Here is a 27,288-nt window from a genome sequence, read left to right on the forward strand (position 1 = left end):
TTCAAGTCGTAAGCATCATTGGTAATGGTTGTTCAAAAAATTGAGCAACAGATAGTTGAACTTTCGATAATCGAAAATGAACGAGAAAACTATTTTATAGTTAGATTAGTCGATTCGGATTAGGTTTGTTTTATCATAGTGAATTAACACGTGTCAATTTATTTAGATATAGTTTTTATTTCCTCAACAGTACTACGTATTTTTTTTAGTTTCACACTTGTTGCTGTATAAAATATTTAAATGGAATTGATCGGAGATGAAATATTTAGATATATATATTTTTTAATATTTTACTTTAAATATTTTATATATTTACTAGGTATCCTTTTAGTACACTAGTATTAGGTATAATAATTAATTAACCTTATGCATTTTTTTTAAGATATAATTTTATATTATTATTTTCCTAAAATTCAAGAGCTTAATTTTCCTATGCTCAATTGTATTTTGATCAATTACTTATTTTTCATTGACCCGCGTTCAATCATGTATGCCATGCTGTGGAAGATCCATCAATATTTAAGATAATTCAGTTCATCATACTACAGATTCTATGTTACTACTCGTACATATCAGTGGTCATCAATTAATATTTTTGAAGGAACACATTAGGAATCTGAAAATTTTTGCGGGCCATTAAAATTCTAAAAACATATTTTCAACACATAATAAGACAATAGGACTGATAACGTATACATAAAATAAACTAGCAGTCACCCAATGATCCAAATAAAGTTTAAATAAGATATGCTTTTATGAAAGTTTTAATGACCAGTTTATGAACAATTGTCGGTGAAAACTAATAATGTTTATCAAAAATAATTATTTACAACAATAACACATAGAATGTTGTCGTAATATGTATTTTTAGTATATATGCTATTCGAATCGAAGACTTCAAATTCTTATTCTTAGTTAAAGAATAATTTAGCATTGATTTTCATACTTAAGCATGATCATCTCTTCGTACACTTTTATCAGTGTCTTTAGTACGGATTTTCTTCTCCATTCTAATCATGATAAATTTTAGATGGTCTTTAGTTGAAGATATATTAAATAATACAACATTTTTATGAAGTAATGAAAGCACTCATGCACATCATTGTATGTTCTATCTAAGCTACCTAAGCTATAAATCTATATGTGTGTGTGTGTGTGCGCGCGTGCGTGTGTGTGTGTGTGTGTGTGTGTGGGGGGGGAGTGTGTGTGTGTGTCTTTGTGTGTATGTAGTAAAAACAGCTGTCTTAAATCATGGGGAGTGTATTAATAATAAATATTGGGGTTGACCTATGGACATATTTCGCTAACAGTATTCAGAGCAGCTTTAAACGAGAACATTTCTGGCGCGTTTACTCTTTTACATAAAATGATGGGTCTAGGACAGGCAAATCAATGGCACGCGTAACTGAGATGGCACGCGAAAATTTTTACTGTTATATATTATATTATATATAATATTATAGGACCTATAATATAATATAATATAAATAGGTAATTTACAAAGCAATAAAAAAAAAAAAAAAGGTAATTTTGAGTATGCAGTGTTCAAAAGGTTTCCCATCCCTGGTTTAGGATCTATTTTCGAACAAATGCGTTACTTACCGCTATTGTAAAATTTGTCAAATTATAATACGTGCATTATTAAAACTGTAGCCGAGTTTATAATGAAACAATGCCATAAGCATATAGGAATCGATTTTAAAATCCCTCCTATGATTTCACCGTGCAGTTTCCGCATTTTTGAAACGCGTTGATAGATTTCACGCACTTCGAGTTTCTATCTTCTCAAATTTATTCACGATATACATATATGTATGTATTATAAGAACTTACATACATATAATTTTTTTTTTCTTACACGCGTTCGCGGTTATTACTCAATATTCAGAACCACGGGTGTGGCGGAATCAATTATTATTAAAATCCTGTGGTAATAGGAAAATACAAATTATCCACAAGATAGGGAACATTGTTAAATGTATATGAGGTTACATAAGCAAAATTATGTACATTTCAATAATAAATTGATAAAATATTAACGGTGGTGATGATTTTCATGCGTTCCATAAAAACAACAGTTGTGTATTTACCGAACATGTTCCGATGAGATGAGAACTGACTAGCTGTTATGATTTGAAGCACAAGCCCGATGGTGATGAAATAAAAATGTTATACTTAAGCATATTATGTCAAATAATTTAAATCCTCCGTCAAAATAAGTATAATGTAGTTTCCAAACGGAATTTATTTTTAAATATGTATTAAAATATGATTGGTCTATTGTTATTCCAACGAAAATTGTTTAAGTTAGGTAAGGTATAATTATTGTTGTTCCGAATTCGTATTTCATATTGGAGATAATAATGTAAAGAATATTTATTTTTATTGAATGTACTTATGTTTTACACGTTTAAAACTATCAGCAAATATAATATAGCTCCTTTAATAATAATTATAATAATTACGTAGATCGATTGGCTTAACGCAAAATTTATTTTTAAAACACGATTGGGATTAATGCTTTCCAGATTTAGCGTGTATTTTACTATAACATTATGCATATTCATAATAATTAGAAAAAAAATATCTATTAAATATGATTGTACGAGTACATTTAGAACGGAATTCATATAGTACACTTATGATATGTGTCTTGGTTTTGAATAAAAAAAAAATCGATAAATTTGAATTTATATTTATTGTATTTTTCAGAACTAGATAAATATTGAATTGCAATTAAAATGGGTTCTAATCTATACGAACCGACGATAAGATAAACGAGAACAAAATAAAATAAATAAATTAATATTTTTATTTTTATTTTATGTATCTTATGGAATATTTTTGAGATTGCGAAAATTGAAAAACATTTTAAATTGTAATTAATTTACAGGTAAGACACAATATATCTTAAGAGTGATTTCTTATACAAAAGTATACTTATAATATTCTTAAACTAAAGTAGATAGTTGATAGAGATGCATCAAATAATTAAAACGTATTCTAAATATTTTTGAGCGTGAAATAATTACTTGTTTAATATAATTACAAGCTTTATAAAAACAGAACAAATTAATTTTGGGTACTTAATTTACTATAAAATGAATAACAAGTGTATCATTTTAAAATTATGAATTTTTCTGCATTCTTTATAAAAATATTTATCTACATATAACTACACTAAACTTGAAAAATATTTAAAAAAATATGAACGAATATTATTCATTTATGATTTAAAACTTTTTTCAGAATACAAATATTTACTTAAGTGTTTTAAATATACTTAAATTATGAAAAAAAAATAACGATTTTCTAACAAAAGTTTTGGGTAACAACAGTGTAAATATAGTTTTTGTTATAATATATAATTATGAATAATATTTATGAACAAAATAAACTGATATTATTTTTTGTAATCAAGCAGTATCACTTAAAAACAGCTTAGCCAATGTTATTCGCGTATTAGACATTTTTTTTCTAATTTCATTTCTACATTAATCATAAGAATGGAAATGTTAGTTAAAAATGAATATAAAACTTTTTTGTATAGTCAATATATTTTAAATAATTTAATTATTTTAAATGTTCATATTTGGTATATTATATAAATGTTAAATCGTTTACCAATAATTTTCATGCAAATTTTTGTTTATATTTTCAGAAACCGATTTAATTTAATTATGGATTACAATTTATATTATAATACAATATAATATCATGTACATTATAGGTATGACTGTAATTTTAACAGAAAGTTTGTTGATGGTAATTTTATGGTTCTTGTTATTATTATAATATCAATGATAACAGTAACGATTACTTGATTATTTTTAGTTCATTTTTTTATTATTTGCCTATTCCGTATATTTTTTTTTTTTTTACCGTAATTACTGTAATTTAATTTCTCTCATTTGAGTCGATAACTTCTGTGTTAGAAAATTTATAGTCTTCCACTACGTCAATAAACATTTGACCAAATTTCATTTGTTTTTTGGTTTTTATCCCACACCGGAGAAGGTAGTTACACGATCGTCTTACATCTGTGATTCAATTTTTTCAAGAATATAGATTAAAATAAATATACAAATTTTTTCAATTTAACTTGAAAGTAACAGTAACTTTTTTATTGAAAAGTAAAGTAATTTCATTACAATTTTATTTGAGTAACGTAAAATGTAATTTCAGTACATTTATTTAATAAGTTACTTTAAAAATAATTTATTTATTTTTAAAGTAACAAACCCAGCACTACTGAGATCTCTATACTGTTGATAAAATATGCCAGCTTAGAAGGGTTCAGCGAATATTCTTGCAATTTACCAGCTTCGAGTAATATTCCATTTATCAATCAATTTGGTTCAATTTAAATAGTAGAGCCCAGACGCAATATGGGTACTAAATGTTTAAATCAATTGTTACCATGGATGGTTAAGTTGACTTCAACCTCATCCTTATACAGAATAAAGTTCCCAAAGTTTATCCATTTCCATTATGGCTTTTATGAATTCCATGTATTTTCATGTCCCATTGAGTACCATCAATCATATGCCGAATGAGCCTATAAGACGTTTGAAGTCAAATTTCAATACGGAACCCACCATTTTTAATTAACTGTTTCCAATTTCATTTTTCAGCATACCTGTTATCTTATTTTTCTTTGTTAAATCTTTTGTAATTCTACCATATATATTTGTAACCTTACTCGTTAATTGTACAAAAGTGCTCAGCTCGTGCATTCTTAATAAATAAATAAATAATGACGTGAAAAGCTTCATAAATTCTATACGGTAGTAAGGAGTTATTGCAGCATCGAGTTGCTGTGTACGAAATTCAATCTGTCCTAAATTTATAACGAGATAGAATCTGGAGTTAATTTTTACATGTGCGACTAAAGTAATGCGTGGATGACGATGAAAAATGCGTTATTTGAACATAATAAAACATATGTACAACAACGATGGTAATAATGACAATCAGGGCCGTCCCGAACGGGAATCTTGGGGGAAACACCCTCCCCCAAACGAAAACACCAGTCGGTGGTCGGATTTGTTTCATTATTGCCTAGAAGGACCTAATTTTACTTATGGAAAACAATTATTACATATTTCGTAGTATAGTGTATACACGAATAAAATGTATAGAACTACTTATTATTCAATATAAAATATTATTATAATTTATTTATTATTATAATATATATTTGATTAAATTGTCAATTTTAAGAACGCGCGACATTGACACATATATACATGTGAAAAAATAAAAATACAACTTCATATAGTTAATTATACTACATACATTTAGTAAAAAAATTGTACTTGGCATTTTTCATATTATTCACTCCTCCTTGATTTTCATCTTCGGGACAGCCCTGATGACAATAACAGTTAAACATGTTAACGGAGGATTGATTGATGTAACACAATGGTGCTGTTTTCCTTTTTGTCCTTTTTACGTTTTAATTTTTCAGTGAAAATATTTTTTTCTGTGATTTTAAAGTACTTTTATGTTGTTCATTAGGTTTTTTTATGGGAGACACCGGTATAAAGTACGGGAATCGAAAAAAAATACATACGAGAAAGCCACTCTCGGTTCTCGTTCGCGGTGATACGATACTTACTTAGAGATAAGCTCTTACGCTGCGTAAAGATACGTGATAAAGATGCTGTTATTATGAGATACTGTTAAAAAAAATGTCAGCCATATGTTGAAAATGTTTACTAGATGTTAATCTGCAAATGTGGTGTTTACTTAAATGTGCGTGAGTTTTTCCGGTATCTTATGGTTTTTTTTTTTTTTTTCTTTACCGTTTGCCTCGAAGTTACGATAAATTTTGGAAAGAAAAATGAAAACAAAAACAGCCAATTTGGCAGTAGAAATCATTAGTATTTGTAAATTTTTATTCGTAAGCTCATGCTGAATGTAGTTTGTGTTGAAAGGAGCAGTTCTCTTCGACTACCCTCGACCAAACGATATACACTCAGCCTTGCTGTTGATGGTCGTGTCCTCATTTCGTAGTTCCTGAACCACGGATGTGACGGAGACATAGAATTCATTATCAGAGAAAACCCGTTTGCAGAGTTTTTAACTAGAAATAAAGTATCACTGTGATATCATTGCCGACGGATGGCAAGTACTCGTAATCGGTACGATCGTACTTTGATACGACCTTGCTGGTATTAATATTCTGCGTCATCAAATCATATTTGGTTCTTCTTTTTTTCTCCCACACCCAACATTATAGTGTACGCCATTATCTTCCGTAGATACGCATGTGCCGTTGGTGGTAGAACTTAATTTTGGAATTCACCGGTATTTTAGGAAAATTAAAATGTCCCTACATGATAATAACATGTTTTTTGAACACACTAGATACAATAAAATATTAAAATCTTTGGTGGACGTATATTATTATAATATAACGAGTATATTATTTTATATTTATATTTGAGAGAAAGATTTGAAATAACCGTAATAATCATAAATAAAGTGACTTATAGGATCTTCCTATGGTTTTCCATGTGGTGTATCTAATAGAATTTTTAGAATTTTTAATCATAGTTACAGTTAATAAATAGATAAATTGTAATTCAATATTTTAGCATAATAAAACATTATCTTTTTTTTTTATAATTATTTAAAGGTATTAAACTGTTTTTCTTTTACAATTTTTACTTTTTAACTATCAGTTTTATTGATGAAAAATATTATTTTTACACCAACATAAAAATGTAAGCCCTGTTAACTACTACCTTGTCATTTAAGCAAAGTTCAGATATGGGGATCTTTTATTATTTTATAACTTGGCTGTTATGTAAAACGTTAATTGTATTATTTATTGTAATGCTTTTGTAAAAATAATTTCTGTTACATGAAACGGCTTACATTTTCAAACTGTAAAAAAAAAAATTCGACAAAGGACATTGGAATATTTTTCACGGTCAATAATATCATGTCAAACGGGAAGACAATGTGTATATATTTATTGCATGCATTGTCTTGATTTTCTGTTCATTATAATTTTAATTTTTCATTGCCTGCTAACCACGAATCGATAATGCAATATTATGCGTACGTGGTTATGCGTGTAATAATGAATATATACTGTATACTCGATGTCTTATAATATATTCAAAATCCTAGTATATCGTAATGTTATTATAAATTAATCCTATACTATACAACCATGTTTCAAAATAATATTATCACAATTAAATTGCAATTTAAGTGATTATAGATGCTAAGTGAAAATTAATATTTGACACGTTTTCAAATAATTGTTTCACATTTATAACGACACTAACATAAGTACGTAATAATAATTGTTTTCGTACGAAAATTCAATCAGTTCCTAATGAAGTAACTACGTCAATAGTTCGTAAGAATCTTAATCGTTACTTTATTATTAATAACAACTCTCAAATACATGTATTTTTAACCTCATTTAATTTGTATACAAGTATTGATTTTCTGTTGTTAATGAATTTAATTTTAATTAATAATAGTTTTAATTGAAATTCAAATGCATGCAATATTACTTACAGCATTTAGGTGTGTACAATAATATAGGTAAGAATAATAATGAAGAAAATATATTACCAACAGTAAAATTTAATAATATAATATAATTTAATTCAGTTGAACCAAATCATAAGATATAGTTATCATAATTTATTAGGCATAGATTCGTATATTTCTACAGCAAAATAATTTATTTAGTATCAAATTGCATCAAAATTCCGCACCAAATACGTACTTAAGTAGAACATTAACTAGAATTTTGGACATCCATTTACTCATATGTAAATATATTCAATTGGCATAATTAATTCAACAACCCTATATACAAGCTTTATTTTAAAATCAATAAATCATATTGAATAAAAACAAACAGATACTGCAATGTTTTACCGTTTTGTGCAAGTGTGTATGTAACACGCGCACGTGTGTGTGTGTATGTATATACAAATTATTACCAGCCAGTAAGTAATTAATGAATTCTAAGTAAATTAAATCGGCTAATGATACGTGAAATTCAATTTTTATGTCGTGCACATAATAATAACGCAAGTCTGAACCATTTAGCTGTCGGAAAACATTGACCGCCGTTTCTCCCGTTCACTTCTTATCCGACCATCGTCTCAACCCTAAACCCATCAGCAAGCGGGGAGGCCCTGTTCCGGTCACGGTAGGACACAGCTAAATAGCTTTAGAGGATTAAGATAATTCGTATAGTTATACAGGCATTAGTCAACTGCACACGTGGAAAACCACAAATCAGCGTGCTCGAATCAAAGGTCACCGGAAACCGTAGGAAAAGGGCCGTTTCCGGGCCGTTAAGGACAAAACGATGCCATTGTGCTTCAATACACATACATAACCACATAAGATTAATCACTCGGGACTTATCGGGTTTCTACCCCAACAGCAACATAATTCCCTTCAAGCTCGCGAGCCCCGCGAGACTCCGAAGGGGCTCACTTAGCATTTCCTGGGTGCCGACTTTACCCGCCGGTTTCGAACTTCAAACGTCTCGTAACGCTATATAAGATGTTTATTTTGTACTATCACTCGTGAGTAGAACGTTTCACTAGAAACTAGAAACTTTTCGTGAGCAATATTTTAATTTATGTTATCAATAACGTTCGGGCGGCAGTAATTGTATCGAAAATGCAATAAAATAAACGGCCCTATATAAATAATCATTTTTGAATCACATGACTGAAAAATCTTATAGCGTTTTTATAGCGTGACTTGAAATTAAGAAGTCAGGTTGTACTATCATAACCCTAGTTTTACTGACATTATAATTGCATCTGAATCGTTATTATATTTTCTAAAAAAATACTAAAATATGATTCTTCAAAGCTACAGTTTTATTAGCACAATTTCACATATAATTTTTGTATATTAGTATACCGTATCAACTGTGGAGCTCTTGATATTGCTGAAGCCGTCTTTGAAATTGTTACATTACATTAGACGAGTATTCTGTTAAAGTGACATCCACCAGATCATTGTATTTTATATAAGGATTTCCGGGAAAGACTTTCTATAATACTTCGTTTCGGAAATTTATTACATAATAATAATTATGTAGTTCTATACGATGTGCAAAATTGTTTATTCGCATTGTTTCGCCTGTTGGACGCTGCTTCATCTAGATTCATTGTTTTTATGTATTTTTTTTTTTTTTTTTTTTTGCGAAAAATGAATAATTTCTAAAATTAAATACCTCTATAGGGGAATAATATCAATTACCCCCTACCCACCGGAATACACCAGATCGCTTGCCGACACGCACATTATTGTTTTGAGGTGTAGTTAAATAAAAACTGTTATTATTCAACGAAACTTCAATGAGCTATGTGTGTAGAGTACAATTGTAGTCAACGGATTTTGTAACGTTTGCCGGAGCACTGTGCCCATAAGTTTGTTTGAGACGGACCGTAGGAGTTAATGCAGGACGCGCACCGAAAGCGGTGGTTATCCGCGGGATAACGTTGTATGTATTGTACTTACAGATACATTGAAAGGCAGTTGAAAACACGCGGTGTTTAGGGGTGTATTGGTAAACCCTTTGTTTACTCCTAACGGTTTTAAATAATTATGTCCAAGGTATCATTCATATTACCCTAGCGACTACGAATACCCGGATAGTTGTGATCAAACTAAAACGTCGTTTGGTTGCAGAATAAATAGACACGCATACGCCGTTATCACTTCCACCTCGTGATTTTTGAACGACGATCGTGTCCTAATATACATACTATACCATATCATACCACATCATACCATACGCTGACGTAAAGGAGTGTTAGGTGTTTTTCTCTCTCTAGTTTTCATTCATCACCTCACTAATGGTTGCTTTACTCTTAAAATGTTCCTTTCTTATGCCCCCTCTTTATATTTCATTCCCGTCACATGCGTGTTTTATAGTGAAACGTTCATTATACGTTTTCCGTAATCGTTGACGTAGTAACGGGTGAAATTTTAACATCCCTTTACGCTCCGTGACGGTTAAATTTAACGTGCCTAGAAACAAATGGTTTTTGAAAATGAAATTCATACACATTCATCGTTAGCCAAAGTCAAAAAATTCAATACGCATTTCTTCCCTTACATCATATCGACATTTCACAATAAACGCATCAATTATCTATACGGGACACGTTTATAATAATGTAGATACCTACGTTTATGAAAACTTAAATACCGCAAAAATCTCGAATAAAATGATAAATTTTTCATAAAGATTTTCATGATTGTATTTTTTAGAACTAAAAAGTAATTCCAACCTTTATCCTCACATATATTACAACAGCATTTGGTGCGAAGATGTACAAGCTGTTGAGTTATTTAGCCATCATCGAAGCCATATTAAACAATTGAATTGTTCTAAAAATAAGAACGCACAGTGCGTAGGATTCTGGATTAACTGTAACACGCAAATTGTTTCCTATTTATTCCCAAGAATTCAAATTAACTTTCATTTATTGCAACTTAAACAATGTATAATGTTGTATACTATTAATAAGAAAAAAAAAAAAGCAATTCTAAATAAAATTTAATCACACTCTTCAAAGTTATTTATAAAATTTTAAAAGTGACTACTGAAAAATTTACACATACAGATTTCCTACTGAGTGACAATTTTCAAACGGTGAAAAGTCTATGTTATATATTATTTATGATTTAAAATATGTTTTTTCCATAATATTTATTTTAAAAAAAGGTATAAATACTATTACTAGTTCGAATAATTAGTTGTGTAATTTTGATCTCAATAAATGTGCAAAATTCAAATATTAATCACCTAGCTGAAACAAACAGTTATCAGGGGTGGATGAATACATGGATATTTTTCATGTGAGGGCACATATATGTATAAAAATAGAATATATTCATGGACAGTTGTAGTTTTTGGGACAAAGTTCAATTTTATAACAATTAAAGGAATAAAATAACATAATCTTTTAATACTAAAAATTAATTACAAAGTAAAATTTTTGTTGATTTTCTTTGGAAAATTTGTAAGCTATATTTTTTATGTTATTTTCATTGCCAATATTTATATTCTCGTGAATATTGAATAAGATCCAACCCTGTTAATTTTTTTCTGCCATTCTTATGTCTAACCAAGTTTAAAGCAAACCTAAAGAAGAAAAACTTATTTTTACTGTTACGATGGAAATTGGCAATGTAACTAAAATTTTAAAAAATAATGTATGTATTGAATAATCATTTTGATGATCTAAATATTTAAATGTCTCATGTGTAATATTAATATTTTTAAACTTAGGATTTAATAATAAAAACTATTGTTTTTATTCACGGATATGATCGAGACGATGAGTGGCAAGTGACGATCAAAAGTTTCCTGTAGTAATAAAAATAACGTTTAAATATTTTTTATTACAGAACACTTTATGACATTGTCAACTGATAAAATATAACATATGATAAGTAAATACAACATAATTATTGTGTGTAGTTTGTCTGTACAAGAAATAAGAAAATATACCTGATTATTTAATATGTAGTTTGTTCATAATATTCTATTGGTAGACAAAAAGTTTGGGATTCAATTATAAATAAAAAATAATTCAATAGTTTCTTTTTGCCAAGCATGAAAAAGTGTTTTTTGGTGATTTGGGGGGAGGGGCATGCGCCTTCTTTACCCTCCACCTGGATCCATGCCTGACTGTTCTATAATAATAAATTACCAATCAACATTTAGCTTCCTATCCAATACATTTATTTTCCCATCAAAATGAGTAACAATAATTTCATTAATATGAAATGAACGAACTTTTTTTTTAATCGGAAAATTATTAAAGTAACAGGTATTTTTTTTTAGATTCTATGTGAAAAGCGGAATGTATTGCTTTATCATGACATGGGTTTTTTTTGTCGATATGTGTAGGTACACGATTCCGATTAACAAAATTATAAAATATTTTTGAAAGGAAATGTTATTTATTTAGTATATTGAAGAAGGTCATTTTAGGAATTTCATAATAGTTTTCTTAAAAATTGCGAATGACTGATAAAAATTTATAAAAATACGGAAAATTGTATAACATACAAGTTTTTGACAAAATTTAATTTTTATTTTCATTGTAACTCTAAAAATAATACCCATAAACATGAAGTACTCATAAAATGTTTATATTATTGTTTGCTATAGACGGTATAATTTTAAAAAATATTTTTTTGGGATATTAAAGAAAAAAGTTAATTTTGTTAAATTTTATTAATTTCTTTTTAATTTTTAAAAAATTTTATTCTATTTTTCCTAGTTTCATTTGAAAATTAAAATGTTTGGTTTAATGATATATTAAAAAATAAACACAAAGTTCTTCATACATATACATTCATAAATATGTACGATTATAATATAAAAAAAAAAATTAAGCCTTTATACATAATGTTAACAAAATGATAAAAATCTCGAAATTCATGCAACATTTGTATACCGAAAAATTGAAATCATAGTTTTTATTCTCAAAATTTGTAACAATATATTTTATAAAATTTTAAAATTTAAAGATTTTCCTTGTAACCAAAAATTAAATAAAAATATAATAACTGTTACGTCACAAAAAATTTTATAAGTGTTACAAAATCAAATATTTCAACAAATTTTCATTAAACGATATCAATCATTTGGTTATAGGCATTCCATAGATTTTAAATATTTTAATGAGATTAATGTTATTAATAAAAACTTGAAATTTTCAGTTTTTAAAATTTTTAAGTATTCTTTTTTTTTTAGTGTAAGTTTGAATGTAAAAGCTTAACCTTCTACATTATTAATATAATCGGTTCTTCTACTATATCCAAAATTTTTAAAAGTTTAAAATGATTCACTTGATCTTTTTCTATCTGAATAATTTTTTTAAGGACAATAGTACATTGATTTGAAGTTTAAAAGACCAATACAACAATATCATTCACCCATGTTTATATCTTAATCAATTGTGGTGTGTCAACCAACTTAGAACCCTCGTTCTTACATAATATTATTTACTTGTTATGTCAAAGTTTCCTAATTTTATCAATATACTTTTACTATAGCTTCAAATCAATTAAAAGAATTTGGCTGCTTATCCTGGTATTCAAAAAATAAATAGACAAAGCACTATTAATGACATAATTTTTAAATGTTATAAAAACACGTATTATTGAACAAATAATATTTTTAAAGGTATATTTAAGAGTATTAAATATTACAATTAGCATACTGAGGAAGGATGATTGTGGAAAATATGTTAGTAAATTAATAGTATATTTTTAAGTAAAAAAGCATTACTCAAAATGCACATATTAAATATTCATATCTATACTAACAAGTGAACAGAAAACCGATTTTAGAAATGCGGATGAAGTGATTAGAACAATTGTGAAAGATCGAGGAAAAGCTTAGTAATGTCGTCAAAAAAGCGTCTCGTCACATAGAACATACGTTTTGATATTTTTAATTTTATTTACACTAGTTTCTAGAGATCTATTCAACAAAAATTAGTTTAATGAAACGTCATACATAGTTACCACAAAGTATTTACGTAATCGAAAACTTAACATTTGACACTAAATTATAAAATCGGTCATTTTCGATTATTCTTTGACGTACTCCCATCCCTCTTATGGTGATAGAAGATGCCTCGGTCCTATAGTATTTATCTTTTCATAGTCCATGTTAGTGCTAAACGTTCAGTTGAAATTGCTCTAGGTGCCACTCAGGAACAACATACACGTACACATATGTACACAAATGGGTTTAATTACAATGTTTTGGGACGTAATACATATGATTGTGGTAAAAAATTAAAAATCAAATACTGTTATAAATCACTCTGTGAATATCATGTCACAACAGCTGTTATCCTACAAAACGTGCATATTATTTCCTTCTGGATTAAATGAAACTGAATTGATTGGCAATGTTTTTATTGGTTTTTGTAGTACGGTAAGCTCCGAAAAAAATACAAAACAAAAGTGAACAATAATGATTGGACCATGGTTCGAAAACTGTTACAATATTATAATCATATACTCTAAGCGCGTTATGTCTAAATCGACTGCTGTAATTGTATAATTTTATTTTCATTTTTTATATCAATCGTACGACGAAAATATTTATGCATAGAAAATAAACTGTAACACATTATGTAGATTATCCTTAGGTATATACAAACTGATAACTCCTGTACCCGGTGTAACAGACGCTAAACTACTGCACGTAGATGCGAATTTCCTTGCGAGACGATCCAATATAATATGTTATTTGATACTTTGATCTCAATCGTTCCTTGGTCCTGCAGAGTCGATCTATATAAGCATAGGTATATATGGTTTTTATAGTTCACTCAGTAGAAAATAAAAATAAAGTTTTATATCGATTGTACATTAATAAAGCAAAGTTGGGGATGCCTCATGCGCGCGCAGCCTTATAAAAAATTCCATTATGGGTGATTGGAAAATATTTCCAATATGTATATATAAATAAAGGTATCTGAGCGCACTATTACTGTATGTAAAATAAATATTAAATTATTAAAAACCTCTCGAGGGTTCCTGGGTCATGTCTGCAGATTTTCGCCCCTGTCTATATCATTATTATTTCGGTTTACGATTATAAAACGAGGAAATCGTTGTCCTTATTATTATAATATAATATTTGATATATTGATATATATTTTAATATAATATATTCTTTTTAATCAACAGTACCCGACTCGCAAATAAATACTTTATTTTGTGTACCGAGTGTTGTTTTGCAGTACTTTAAAAATGGTTTTTAGTTGTTTCATAATATATTTTCACAAAATCTTTTGATAATAATTCAAGCAAAAGAATATTTTTCAGGAAACAATACAAATAATCATAGTCGTAATAATAATAGCCATAGAAAAATAATTTATATACTAATGTATGTATTATTATATATACATGAAAAACTACTCAGGAACTCTAGAAACAAATTTAAAATGAATATACATAACATATGGTTAAGTTGAATGTCATTATTTTTTTAATTTAGAAACAATTTTTGTTCATAAATGTCTGTACACCGACGTTATATATTTTAATTAAAAAACATTACATTTGTTATAAATTTGAATCAATGGCCTTTGAATTACATAATAACTATGCGATAGTAACAACCACTAGAAGAAGAAATATAAGCAATTCATAAGTTTCGAGTATTTCTTGAAGATTCATTAATTAGATCCATTCTCGGAACGGGAGGAATATTTGTTTAAGTATGTAAAAATGTTCAATTGTTTTCCTTTTCTAGAAATTTAACCAACTTTTGGAGACATTCTCGAAGACCACTAGTTAGTTAGTTATGTGAAGTGGATTGTCGATGAAAACAAATTACATTTTAAATTAAATTCAAAAGAGATGATAATTTTAAATCCATCGAATTTTATCATTTTGTTTCAGTTTTAAACGCACGAAGTAGTATACGTAATACTTAAAGATATAACATTGCCATTAATATAATTGTAATATTGCATAAGTTCTTGTTCTTATATTATTTTATGAAACAATCAATTCTTTTCGAAAATGATGAATTCGTTTTTGTTTTTCATCGAAAATGTTTATTCAAACGTAAAATAATTAACATTGATAATTATATTATTTGAAATTACAATAACTGTATTTCTTTAAACTGTAAACTTTATTGTAAATATTATTTTCAGATCTCTGGGATAGTCTAATTAGTACCAGGTTTTGATGGTTATGGGGTTTCTGGAGAGTGATACATTCAGGGAGAGGGGAATTGGGTCTTAAGTTGTATATAGGTTAACTTGTATATAGAAAAACATAAAAAAATTGTGAACCACTTAAACAAAAATCCTTGATGAGTGCCTGTTTCTGACACAAGACATCGTATAGTATCGTATAAAATACGTTAAACTATATGTGTTACATATATGCTATACGGTCTAATAATATACTTTTGGAACAGCAAGATGGTAGTTATAATAATATATTATTATAATTATACCTATTATTATTAGTGTAATTCAAGCGTTAACATTTTCCAACAACTGCAATTAAAAAAGTAGTTTTTAAAATCAAAAGTTAATTCTCTATTTAATAAATTAAACTTATTTTTAATTATTGTCTTATTGGTGGTAGTTATTGAAACTTCGTAATCTACAGCAAAATAACCAACAACAGGCTTTTACATAGTCATAAAATACAGCTTTCGCTAAAATATGCTAATGACAAATCCTACCTAGTAGGATATAAAACAAAAAAAGCCCGAAATTCGACATCGGAGTAAGTATTTATATATTTCCTACTTAGAACGAACTATATTCGGATTATTATGAAAGACAATGAAAGGATTTATCAGGTTAGGTTAGGTTAGGTTAGGTTAACAGCAATCCGACCCGTGTGGGTTTCATTTTCAACCCGACACTGAAAGTTGATGTAGAAAGCCTATAATAAACCAACTCACATCAGAAGCCATAATGTTAGTCAAAGATTTCTATGATCATAATATTGTCATTCTTTCAAAAACAAAAACTGTAGTATAAATTTGAATCGCTCAAGCTAACTGTTTCCATTCGCCTACTGTGTAAATCACTGTCAAAATGTAATCAGGTTGGTTGCCTTCGTCGTAAAAAATTTTATTGCTACATTATGGTTGTAACGCTGCGCCAAGATTCTGAACTTAATATAATATACTTTGTAAGCGGTAAAGTATAAATGACAATAACAAAACTTTTATTTATTTCCATGTGAATTTTAATTCGGGAATTGTACTAGGATGGTTTAGTTGGCTTGGACAATAGTTTCGACACTAATTTTAAGTACATACTTAACCTAACCGTTTCGCTTCGTCATAACCTTTTATATCACTATTTATATGATATTATATAGAAATTAAATAGAGAGCAACGGAAACTTAAGATAACAATACATAAAAAAATAAAAAGTATAATTTGACATATTTTTTTTTTCATTTTAGTACAGGCAAGTTTATTGGTCTAAAGAAAAAATCTTCAATTTAAAGTCACAAACTTGAATTTCAGTTAAAGTCTTGTGAATTATAAAAATGAATATATTTTACTGAGTAAAAAATATATATCAAAGAATGTTTGTATTATTATGCATTTATGTACAAATACAGAGTGTAACATAATGATTTAAAAATGTCAAAACGAATGTAATGAACTTCGCATACACTCTGTATCCGGTGAGTCTTCATAATTTTATATATTTTTTCTTTTTAACTACACCATTAAAATCTTTGTTTCTTATTTTGCTAATAATGAAAGTCCATTTCAAAGTTATACCTACAAAAAATATTTCAGTGGCTCAAATATATTACGCTAAAGGTCGCTACACACTATGCACATGTTTTGCGTTTCGTGTACTTCCGTGAATAATGTTTATAACTTTTTAACGAAAAATATGTTTTCACGAAAACTGTTTAACGGTCATGGCGGTAAATTGACGAAATCAAAGATCACGAAAATAATTTCGTATTGTTTCCGTGTCCTATAGCAGGTGACACACAGGGGAAATTTGTTTCAAGCAATTTGTTTCCCAAAACAGGAAATTTGATTAACATATAACATATAACAATAATATCATCTATCGTCCGATATATTTAGCCTAAATAAAAATGAGTCATATAAATTGGTAGATTATAGTTTGGCTAAAAGAATGTTTATGAAATAAATTGTTTTGGTGTGATTAATTATATGAAATAATATGCATGAAACAAATTTCCCCTGTGTATCACCTATCTTAGTTATTTTTCATGTTGTTTCAAATTTTCGTCAACAGTATATTATTTTTTTGGATAAATCAAATTAGATTATACATATAGGCGGTATTCCTCATCGTTGACAATAATTATCGATATCAAGTCGAATTGCAATTACAAATTTAGTGTGTCAATTAATTGTCATCCGTCATGGCGTCCGAGTGTGGTGATGCACAAGTATTAACCTCTTTCGCGAAACGTGAAACACAAAATACGCATAGTGCGAAGTGACCTTAACGGTTTCTACGTCTATATTATAATACGTAAAAAAGTTTACGGTAAAAAGGTTTTCTACGGAATTGTTGATATTGCTAATACCAGTAATCTAACATGTAGCGTGTGCACCGAAATCCTCAAGAGTACGACCCCGCGTAAAACTTTAATTCTCGGCGATGTACACGTACATTACGAGAATGGACCGTGAATTCGTCGAAAACGTTGAGCACATCGAGTTAATATTATCCATCGGATCAAATGATAATTATTTATCGAGAAATTTCAACGAACACAAGTACTTTTATTTGTATACTTGTCGCAGCACGCAACGCAAAGCAGAAGATGAATACTATTACGTGGAATTCGACGCGTACGTCACACAATGCCACTTGACGCGTTTCCCGAGCGTATCACGAGTTTATTACGAACCGCGGCAAATTTCCTTTGTCGCGAATACCACCGACAGTCATCGGGTACAGCCACGTCTACGTTAGAACACGCGTCCGTGTCTGCTCTCCGGATATTCAGTTCGGATTCACGATAATTGAGCGCAGAAAATTGAGCGCACGACAATTGGGCGAAGACTATTGAGTGCACAAAACTTGAGCGCTGCAAAAATTAAGCTCTAAGACAATTGAGCGCGATATAAACCTAAAAAAGTTAGTTAATAATTAAAAAAAAAAAAAAATGATAAGTCATAGTTAATAATACATCATATTTTAATAATACTGCAAATAAATACATTATGAGTTAAGTTAAAATATTAAATATTTTGAGCAATGCCTTTTAAAAACTGTTCTGTTGATCTTAAATGGAATTGTTCACAAATATTTTTTATTCTTAATCCTGAATCTTTGTATTTTTTTTTTTTTTTTTTTTTTTTTTGGTTTTGGATCATGACCTGCAATAAACTGATGAATTCTCACTCGATTCAACTTTTCCTCTTTTTTTAAAGCGTCGATAAATTTCCAAATTGAAGGATGAACTGCATTTAAAATTTATTTAAATGAATAATGCCATCTCGACCTTTTTGACTTTTAATAATTTCCATTTTATTATCAAAATTATAATTTAAAAAAATTAAAATGTTTTATACAATTAAATGAATAGTGTTCAGTATGCACGTATGAAAATATAACATCAATAAATACCTTGCAAAGTTCACATGCGTAGTTATCCAGCGATAAGAGTCTACATTTACTGCTGCATTACCGTCGTTGGAATTTTATTCTTTCAATAACACCGTATCGATAACATTATCTGATTATCATCAAACATAAGGATTTATCTGACGGGTTATATAGGTATTCGTAGATACTGCGAACAAATTCATTTCTAATTTCGTATTTCGTATTTCTAATTTCATATACAGCAGTTCTGCATTAAACTTTTACTCAGTATAGTATAATTATTATGTTAAAGCGCTCAACTGTCTCAGTGCTTAATTTTCGCAGCGCTCAATTGTCTGCGCTCAATTGTCGCGCGCTCAATTGTCGAGACACCATTCAGTTCATTAGTCGTTCGGTGAACGTTTACAGTGTATATTGCGTTTAAATATGATTATTTAATTTATTATTGTCACTGTAGTTTCACACATTTTTACTAATCATGTCATTGAGTTCTGATAAAATTTTAGCCGAACCTGAAGTTAAAATTAAAAGTACGGCATTTTTAATTATCCAATCTATTTTTTTTTAAAAAAATTAAATATGGTAGACAACGCATTTATTTCGACGTTTTTTTTTTTTTTTTTTTTTTTTTTTGGAAAAATAATAGCTATGTTTTGGGTTACATAGCACTGGGTAGAGTTGATAATATTGAATTAAAATTTAGACATGATTCATCACTCCGTTCCATTTTGAAAAATTTAAATGAAAATTAGGTAGTATTATTAACTGTTATTACTATTCAATTTGCGCGTGATCAACACGCGTCCATACCGAGCAGTAAATCTGGTCATTATCACGTGGTGCAACGAACGCGAGCCGACCAATTCGGATGGCGTTCGCTGTTCGTTACAGACGTTCGTGCATGCTCGACATACCGGTCCGTACTAGATGTATGTGTAGAACGCATAACATGAGCACACATGCTCGATCTGCGCGTGCTCTATTATGGAGTTAAGGAGACTTAAGAACGTGCCACCCGACGCTAATCCCACGGCGTACACGGTGTAATGTACCGCGCGACGGACCGTGGGATCGCACTTTTACACGATTCAATATTTTTTTTTTTTTTTTTAATAATATTTCAACATAATATTATAATAATATCTCGACAAATATGATCATTGATGTTTAAATATAATTTTAATTGATGAAGTTCACACTCATAAATTTGGAGGCCTGATTGAAGTAAAAAAATAAATCGTTTGTGTAATTATATTAACATTGTCAGTTGATAAAGCGACAATGAGAGAAAATTGAATACCTTAAAGGGAAAAGAGAGCCTTTAACTGGGTTCATTGGGCGGAGAGAGGTGGACAATTCTTAAGGTATTACCTAAGTCACAGTAATCTTCATCACAGTTAGGCTAACCAGTGCGTAATCTGGTGTGATTGGTTATGGCAGTGTGGTTAGGAATAGACAGATAGTGGTTGAAGATTGTCGATACCTGATTTAGATATTTATGAGAGTGAAAGATAACTAAGTCATCTGCGCACATGAGGTACGGAATGTTGACCTCTTCCTGGCAAGCGCGACAACAGACATGTATATGTTAAATAGTTGAGGGCTGAGGCAATTACCTGAGGTAATCCTGTGTGAGTGGTTCGACATGATTGGGCCCCCGAAGGGGAAATAAAAATTAATTCTCGTATATATAGCAGAAAACCTATGAAATGAACCAGGGAGGCAGGTACGTTATATGAGTGTAGTATAGCTAACAATGTATGTGAATGGAGTCATATGCACTTCGAATATCAATAAAAACAGCGGTTAGGAAACCACAGTTATTGAAACCATTGTAAATAGGACCAACCAAACAAGATAAGCACTCTAAAGTCCTGTGACCTTTACGAAAACTTAATAACTTCTCTGGTAGGATGGGAAAGTATTCAATCCATCATTCCAACCTAGTTTTTAGAATATACTAAGATATTTTGTAAGGAGTAGAAGAAAAGGCTATTGGTCTATAAGTTGCCTAATTGGTATTCGGTTTTAGTTTGGGGATAACCTTAAACTGCCACCCGGAATCCGGGACCTTAATGTTAAGATATAAGTTGTTCAGTATATCTAGTAAACAGCTGATAGCTCTTTCTGGTAGGTTTTTAATGACGATACGAGTAGATAAAATAGAGTCTAGTTCAGAAGCAGGAGATCTTCTGGAGTTGATAGCATTTTTTAGTGCAATCAGTAAAAAAAGCTTTTTAGGATGTAGTTATCTACTTGAACTCTTTTATTATCACATTGAATGTATTCAAATTTGTTGTACATAGGAACATAATCCGGGGAAACTTTTGAGCAGAAATTATCAAACCAATCCTCATTATCAGTTGAGAAGTTAGGAGAGATAATTATCTGAATTTTTTGACTGTGAACTAAAAGGTTAAAATAAGAATACTAGGGTTAGGTGTGGAGGTGAATTTTTTCCATGCTGATAATTTGGCGAATTTGAGTGTTCTACAAGTGATTGCGTATTGATTTTTATATATCAAATAATCAGTAGTAGTTTTAGACTATCTAGACAACTGAAATGTAGCAGATCTAAATTTGACTGTGGATGTGCAATTATCATTTCACCAAATAGGGGAGATCCTAGCGTTAAGTATGATTTTAGATTTGGGTATGCTTGAATTAGCTGCACTAATGAATATAGTCGTAAAAAAAGCATAAATATATATATAAACTGTTTTTACCGTAGCGCTTCATAAAATATTATTTTCGAACTACAATATTCCGATGGTACTTGTACGTGTATCGTAATATTACTCACTTCAATTATTGGTCACGAAATATTATTTATATTATAATCATCCACGAATTATCGACTTGGTGTTTATTATCGGGCGTAATAAGTAATTAAATAATTTATTGCCAGTCTCCTCTACCACGACTCGACCACAGCAACATGACGCTGAAATCGTATACGTGAGATCATATATTGTTGATGGAGACGAATTTTTAAAAAGGTTTTTTGGCTGTCGTAAAACTGTAGCAAAATGCACGTACTGTACGAGCATTTTAATTTTAGATTCTCGACAAAGCGTAGAAGTTATTGGTTTTATAATTATGATATTTTTTTTCTCAAAACCCGCTTTTACCAAGACCATAAAATATTTCAAAAGTTTTGTACTGACCCTATCCACAGTTAACGATTGTAAAGTGGACACAGATGATGATATAAACAGATGATTTTCGTTAACCATACAGTTAGTGGTGAGAAAATTGAAAAACTACGAAAATGGTTAGTTTTTCACCAATGCGAATTGTTTATTTTTGTGTAGTTTGATGAAAACCTTTTTTTTTTTTTTTTTATGTTAATTTCCAAGCTTTAAATGTAATATATAAAAGTATATTAAATTCAGGCTCATTGTCTTTTATATATATATTTTTTTTAAGATAAAATATTTTAATTTATCTACAACCTATGTAGTAAATATTGACTTCTACTCAGAAACGTTTTTCAGATTTAACTATTCAAAAAGTAAAATAGTAAATTAACACAAAACTTAAACGTTGAAACAATAAGTGATCTTCGTATGAATTTCATTCGTGTTTCACTAATTATATAATATCTATATAAAATGTATGATATGATAAAAAAATAAATCTAAATCCCTAAACTTAACTGAAAATAATGTTTCACTATAGTATCGTGAATTCCCATTTTCACAAATTATTTTATTTCAAATAAATATAGTATACATATAGACACATCCTAAAATTAATTAATTTATATTATATTAATTTTAGCAAAATGTTTAGAGCCATTTCATTCTCGATACCTCATCTGTTAATATGATGTATAAATAGACAAGATGAAACTCCAAAATAAAATCTTTTTAATGAAATCGGTTTCATGATTCTTAATATCACGACCTTTCACAGAATCGTATTTTAGACAAGATGATTTATTATATTTATTGGAAATATTTTATACAAAGTCATAAGACTAACGTTGAAGAAGATACACTCGTGGAATTTCTCCGTATCCTTCCGGGGTTATAATATTTTCTTTCTAAATCTTTATGTAAATGAAATACATGGACTGAAAGCGTAAATTAGTTTTATCCGTATGACGTAATGTTTTAAAAAAGTGAAAATAAAGAGTAAAAGTTAAAATGACAACGTATTGAAAAGAGCTGAAAAAAAAATAATAAAAACCGTTTCAATGCTTCGTTTTCTTGGTTATTGACGCACGACAAAGTGGAAAATTCAAACTGACGTTTAACTTTAATATTAAATGTCGAATGTAATATTTCTAAAAACGAAAATTACTATTGAAAACATACGCGCTTATCCATTCTATACCCGCACTTCATCTTTGTTTAGTGTTCGGTATAAGTATAAAAACACTACGAAACCGCCCCTACGATGTTAGCAGACAATCACGTATTCAAACGCATCAAGCACGCTGAAACATGCAATACGCATGTTTACACGCGTATAACGTTGTAAATGATTACCGTAAATTATAATATATGCATTAACGATGTGGAAAAAGAAAAATATCAGCGGTGGTTGGCCGATGTCGGTGCATCCGAATTATACGCCAAAAGAATAAACATAAATTGGAATGTCCAAATTGCATGCTGTTTCTTATCTTAATATTATTTCAGAGTAATATAATAATGCTTATAAAGTTGAGCTACAAATATTTAAATGATCGATACGTATGCATGTAAAACAGACCACAATATACAATAAGTACAGTTTAGTCAAAATAAATTTTAAGTTGTGCACAAAAATTCATTATAAAAAATATATATAATTGTAATACATTTTAATATATTATAAATAAACTTGTTGGTACACGGCATAACCATTTAAGACGTGGCATACAATTCGGACAAATCCCTCTAAGATAGGGGTCGCCAACCTTTTCAAACAAGTGAGCTACATTTGATATTCAAGCCCCAAGTGATCGACATCCAAGAGAGTTTAGATCTTTAGGAAGAGATTTTTTTGATGAGTAATAAAAAAAAAAAAAAAAGGTCTAAGCACCAAATAATAATTATTTATTGTTTTTTTCGTAATGATAATAATCTAATGTTCAGATTAATCAGATTATTTACGTGATCGATCGACAGTGGTAAAATTAAATTTTACAATAATCGACCTGTATTCTAAAAAAGATCGACCATTCGATCGCGATCGAATAGTTGGCGACCCCTGCTCTAAGAGATGGTATGCAATTCGGATGCAGCCTCTGATGTAACGGTTAATAACAGTTGTCAAAATAATTTAATATGTAAATGGGAGTTTTGATTTTCAACACAAAACCGTTCGTACATTGGCCAGATAAAAACCAACATGACCGCATTCCAAGAAGTACAGGAGGAGACGGGTAAATTACCCCTACCCAGAGACTTGAGCTTATAAACAGTTGATCTATATTTATTGAATTATCTATGCCCTAACCATTACATTTGCATACGGTTTGAGGAGAGTGTCCACCCATTGTTATCACTCCAAATTGCTCGATATTTGAACTACACATAATAATATAATTTCGCTAGTAATCTACTGAAACATAATGAAAAGCATCACTGACCTTTGTTAAACGTCTGTATAGCATCCGTCGGCAACCATTGCCTCCAATAGTTTCCCAGCTCAGTGTAGCCGATCATCTGTCCTTTGAGGGCCCCGGGGTCGTCGTGACCCAGCACCGGAAACACGAACTGGCTGCTGAACGTGTGGATGAGCAGATTAGTGACGTTTTGAATGGCCATAACGCGGGCGGCCGAATCCTCGACGTCTGATGATACGGAGTCTCTGGATAGAAAATTTAAATTATTAACAATTGTTAAACAGTTAAGCATAGATTTAACAGCAATAAAAGAAACAGCAGCAGCAGCAGCTCGTCGAATTATCATTTAATCGCGTGAAACAGAGCGTTTCGTTTTCAATATGCGTCTTCGATGGGCATTATATGCGGTTCGACGGTTTGTTTACGATCCATTATTTATTGAACATTTTTAATAAAACCAACTCGTATTTATTTATCGTCCTTACTCTCGATCATACTTATATTATTCTCTGCGATGCGGGGATCGAAATGCGATGATTCTTATTTTTTTCTAAGAAACACTGGACATAATATTTTGGAACGGGTTTTTACACGAGCTTTGAAAGTTTTATGATGAATATGAACAAATATAATAGTGTTATAATTCTGAAAAGTACTGTCAACTCGCATAGATGCATACATCTAGAGATATTTTTCTTCATATGACAATATTCCTATATTTCTGCATGTCAATGATTTTGATTTCTATGGGTATTATTTCTGTTTTCGTTAAATAACCATTTCCGGTTATTTTTTTTTTTTGTGTGCACAACATTATTCCGAAAAATGTTAATTTTTATTTATTTGAAATTGCATAAAATGTTGCAAAAAATTCTGTATTAGATAAAATACTTCTTCATTTAAACATAATTCGTAATTCTAAATTTGTATGTTATCAATAATTAATATAAAACATTTATGCCATAGTAACGAATACTACTGATAATATATTTATTAATAGTTTTTAATTTAAATTAAATCATTACACGCTTTTTATGTTTTTTAGTTCCGAAGATTTTCACTAACTATTGAAATCGATGGTGATAATATAATAAAATTAAGAAATTTAAAAAATATATGGGGATTATTTATAAAGATGTTATATATCGTGTTTTAAATTTTTTTTTCAATTCTATCGTATGAATACGAATTATTCGAACGGTTTCGCATGTATTATACAAATATTAAAGCTTCCGATTATCGTTTTCAACTGTGCTTTTATAGAACATTTGCCAATAAAAAAACAAACCGTATCAATGTCGATGTTTCAAATAATTAAGGTTGCAGTTATATAAATACGAGTAGACCATAATTTTCCTTTTTAAATTAATGAACACATTGTTAAAAAAGACCCTGAATCATACGTTTTTCTTTACGTATTATTTTTTTTTATATATTTTATTTAATTTTTACCTCGTAATGACGGTCATAGTTAAGCCTTAAAAATCTATGGTTAGGTCACTTATATAACACACCATTGTGGTCCACCCTGGTAGTAATCCTTGCAGTGTAGGTTAGTGGTAAGGGGAGCAAGAAGAAGAAGAAAGGACTGTGTCTACAACACAAGGGAATGTTTGTTAATTTTAGTTTAATACTTCCCTTACTCGTGCATATTATACTACATATTGTACAGCGAGTATAAAATATATGATACGACCACAGTTGGTTTTCTATTTTTTTTTCCTTTTCTCCTCCTCCCTACCACAGTAATTTCTTTTCATACTATTCCATATACGATGCGTGGTAAACAATGATTATAAATCTGTGCGCGAGGAACATGGAAAGCAGTTTTTGTTGTTGTGCTTGGCAAAACTTTCGTCCACGCGCTGCTTATATTCGGAATACGTCTGTTCGCAATTTTTACACGCACGGTGATGGGCCCGGGTGCGTGGGTGTGAAGAGGTGGCACGGTGAGGAGAGTATGTGTCAGGCGGAAATTATTTTATTGATATTTTTTTATTTTTTATTTTTTGAATAACTGATGTTTGCACTCGCTTCCCGTTATCATTGAGATTAGCACGGATTTCATAAACTGTCTACTCCAAAATAACTTAACTTAATTTGAGTTTATGATTATTAAAATTATATATATAATATAATTATATTATATTAACAAAAGTTGATTTTTAGAACGAAATCATTAAGAAATTAACTTTGTCCTATCGGTTAATGTGTGTGTTTTTTGAAAAAAACAAAAGAGCCTCATAAACAATAATTTAAAGATACGTGTTTTTGAAGCGTTACTCTACTATTGTCAAAGCCGAAATATAAGTCAAGAAACTTTATATCCATTGTTAATGTATTTTTTTTGAAGTGTTATCAAAACTTTTTTACTAGTACACAAACCTAAACTGGGAAAAATCTATTTTTAACCATAATACTAGTGTTATCATTAAACAAAAACGGTCACCGGTGTGTTTTACTTCTACCGACATAAACATTTTTAGGATAAACTAATAGGTATTGAACCTCAATATTTTCAAAGAAATAATAATAAAATGTTTATTAGTGTTTGAAATCAGAATAAACAAATTCGGTTTACTAGA

General features: G+C 29.5%; 1 protein-coding gene across 3 annotated transcripts in view; it reads right to left on the reverse strand.

Annotated features, from left to right (window-relative positions):
• The window catches only part of LOC112692718 (acid sphingomyelinase-like phosphodiesterase 3a), a 279,185-nt gene that overhangs the window by 77,644 nt on the left and 174,253 nt on the right, over window positions 1-27,288 (reverse strand). For all 3 annotated transcript variants that reach the window (XM_025567473.1, XM_025567472.1, XM_025567471.1), the window contains one exon: window positions 24,728-24,948. In XM_025567473.1, coding sequence (XP_025423258.1) covers window positions 24,728-24,948 — 221 coding nt within the window. The remainder of the gene's footprint in view (window positions 1-24,727; window positions 24,949-27,288) is intronic.

The sequence above is a fragment of the Sipha flava genome, unplaced genomic scaffold (genome assembly GCF_003268045.1).
Source record: "Sipha flava isolate LNK unplaced genomic scaffold, YSA_version1 76_pilon_pilon, whole genome shotgun sequence".
Lineage (NCBI taxonomy): Eukaryota > Metazoa > Arthropoda > Insecta > Hemiptera > Aphididae > Sipha > Sipha flava.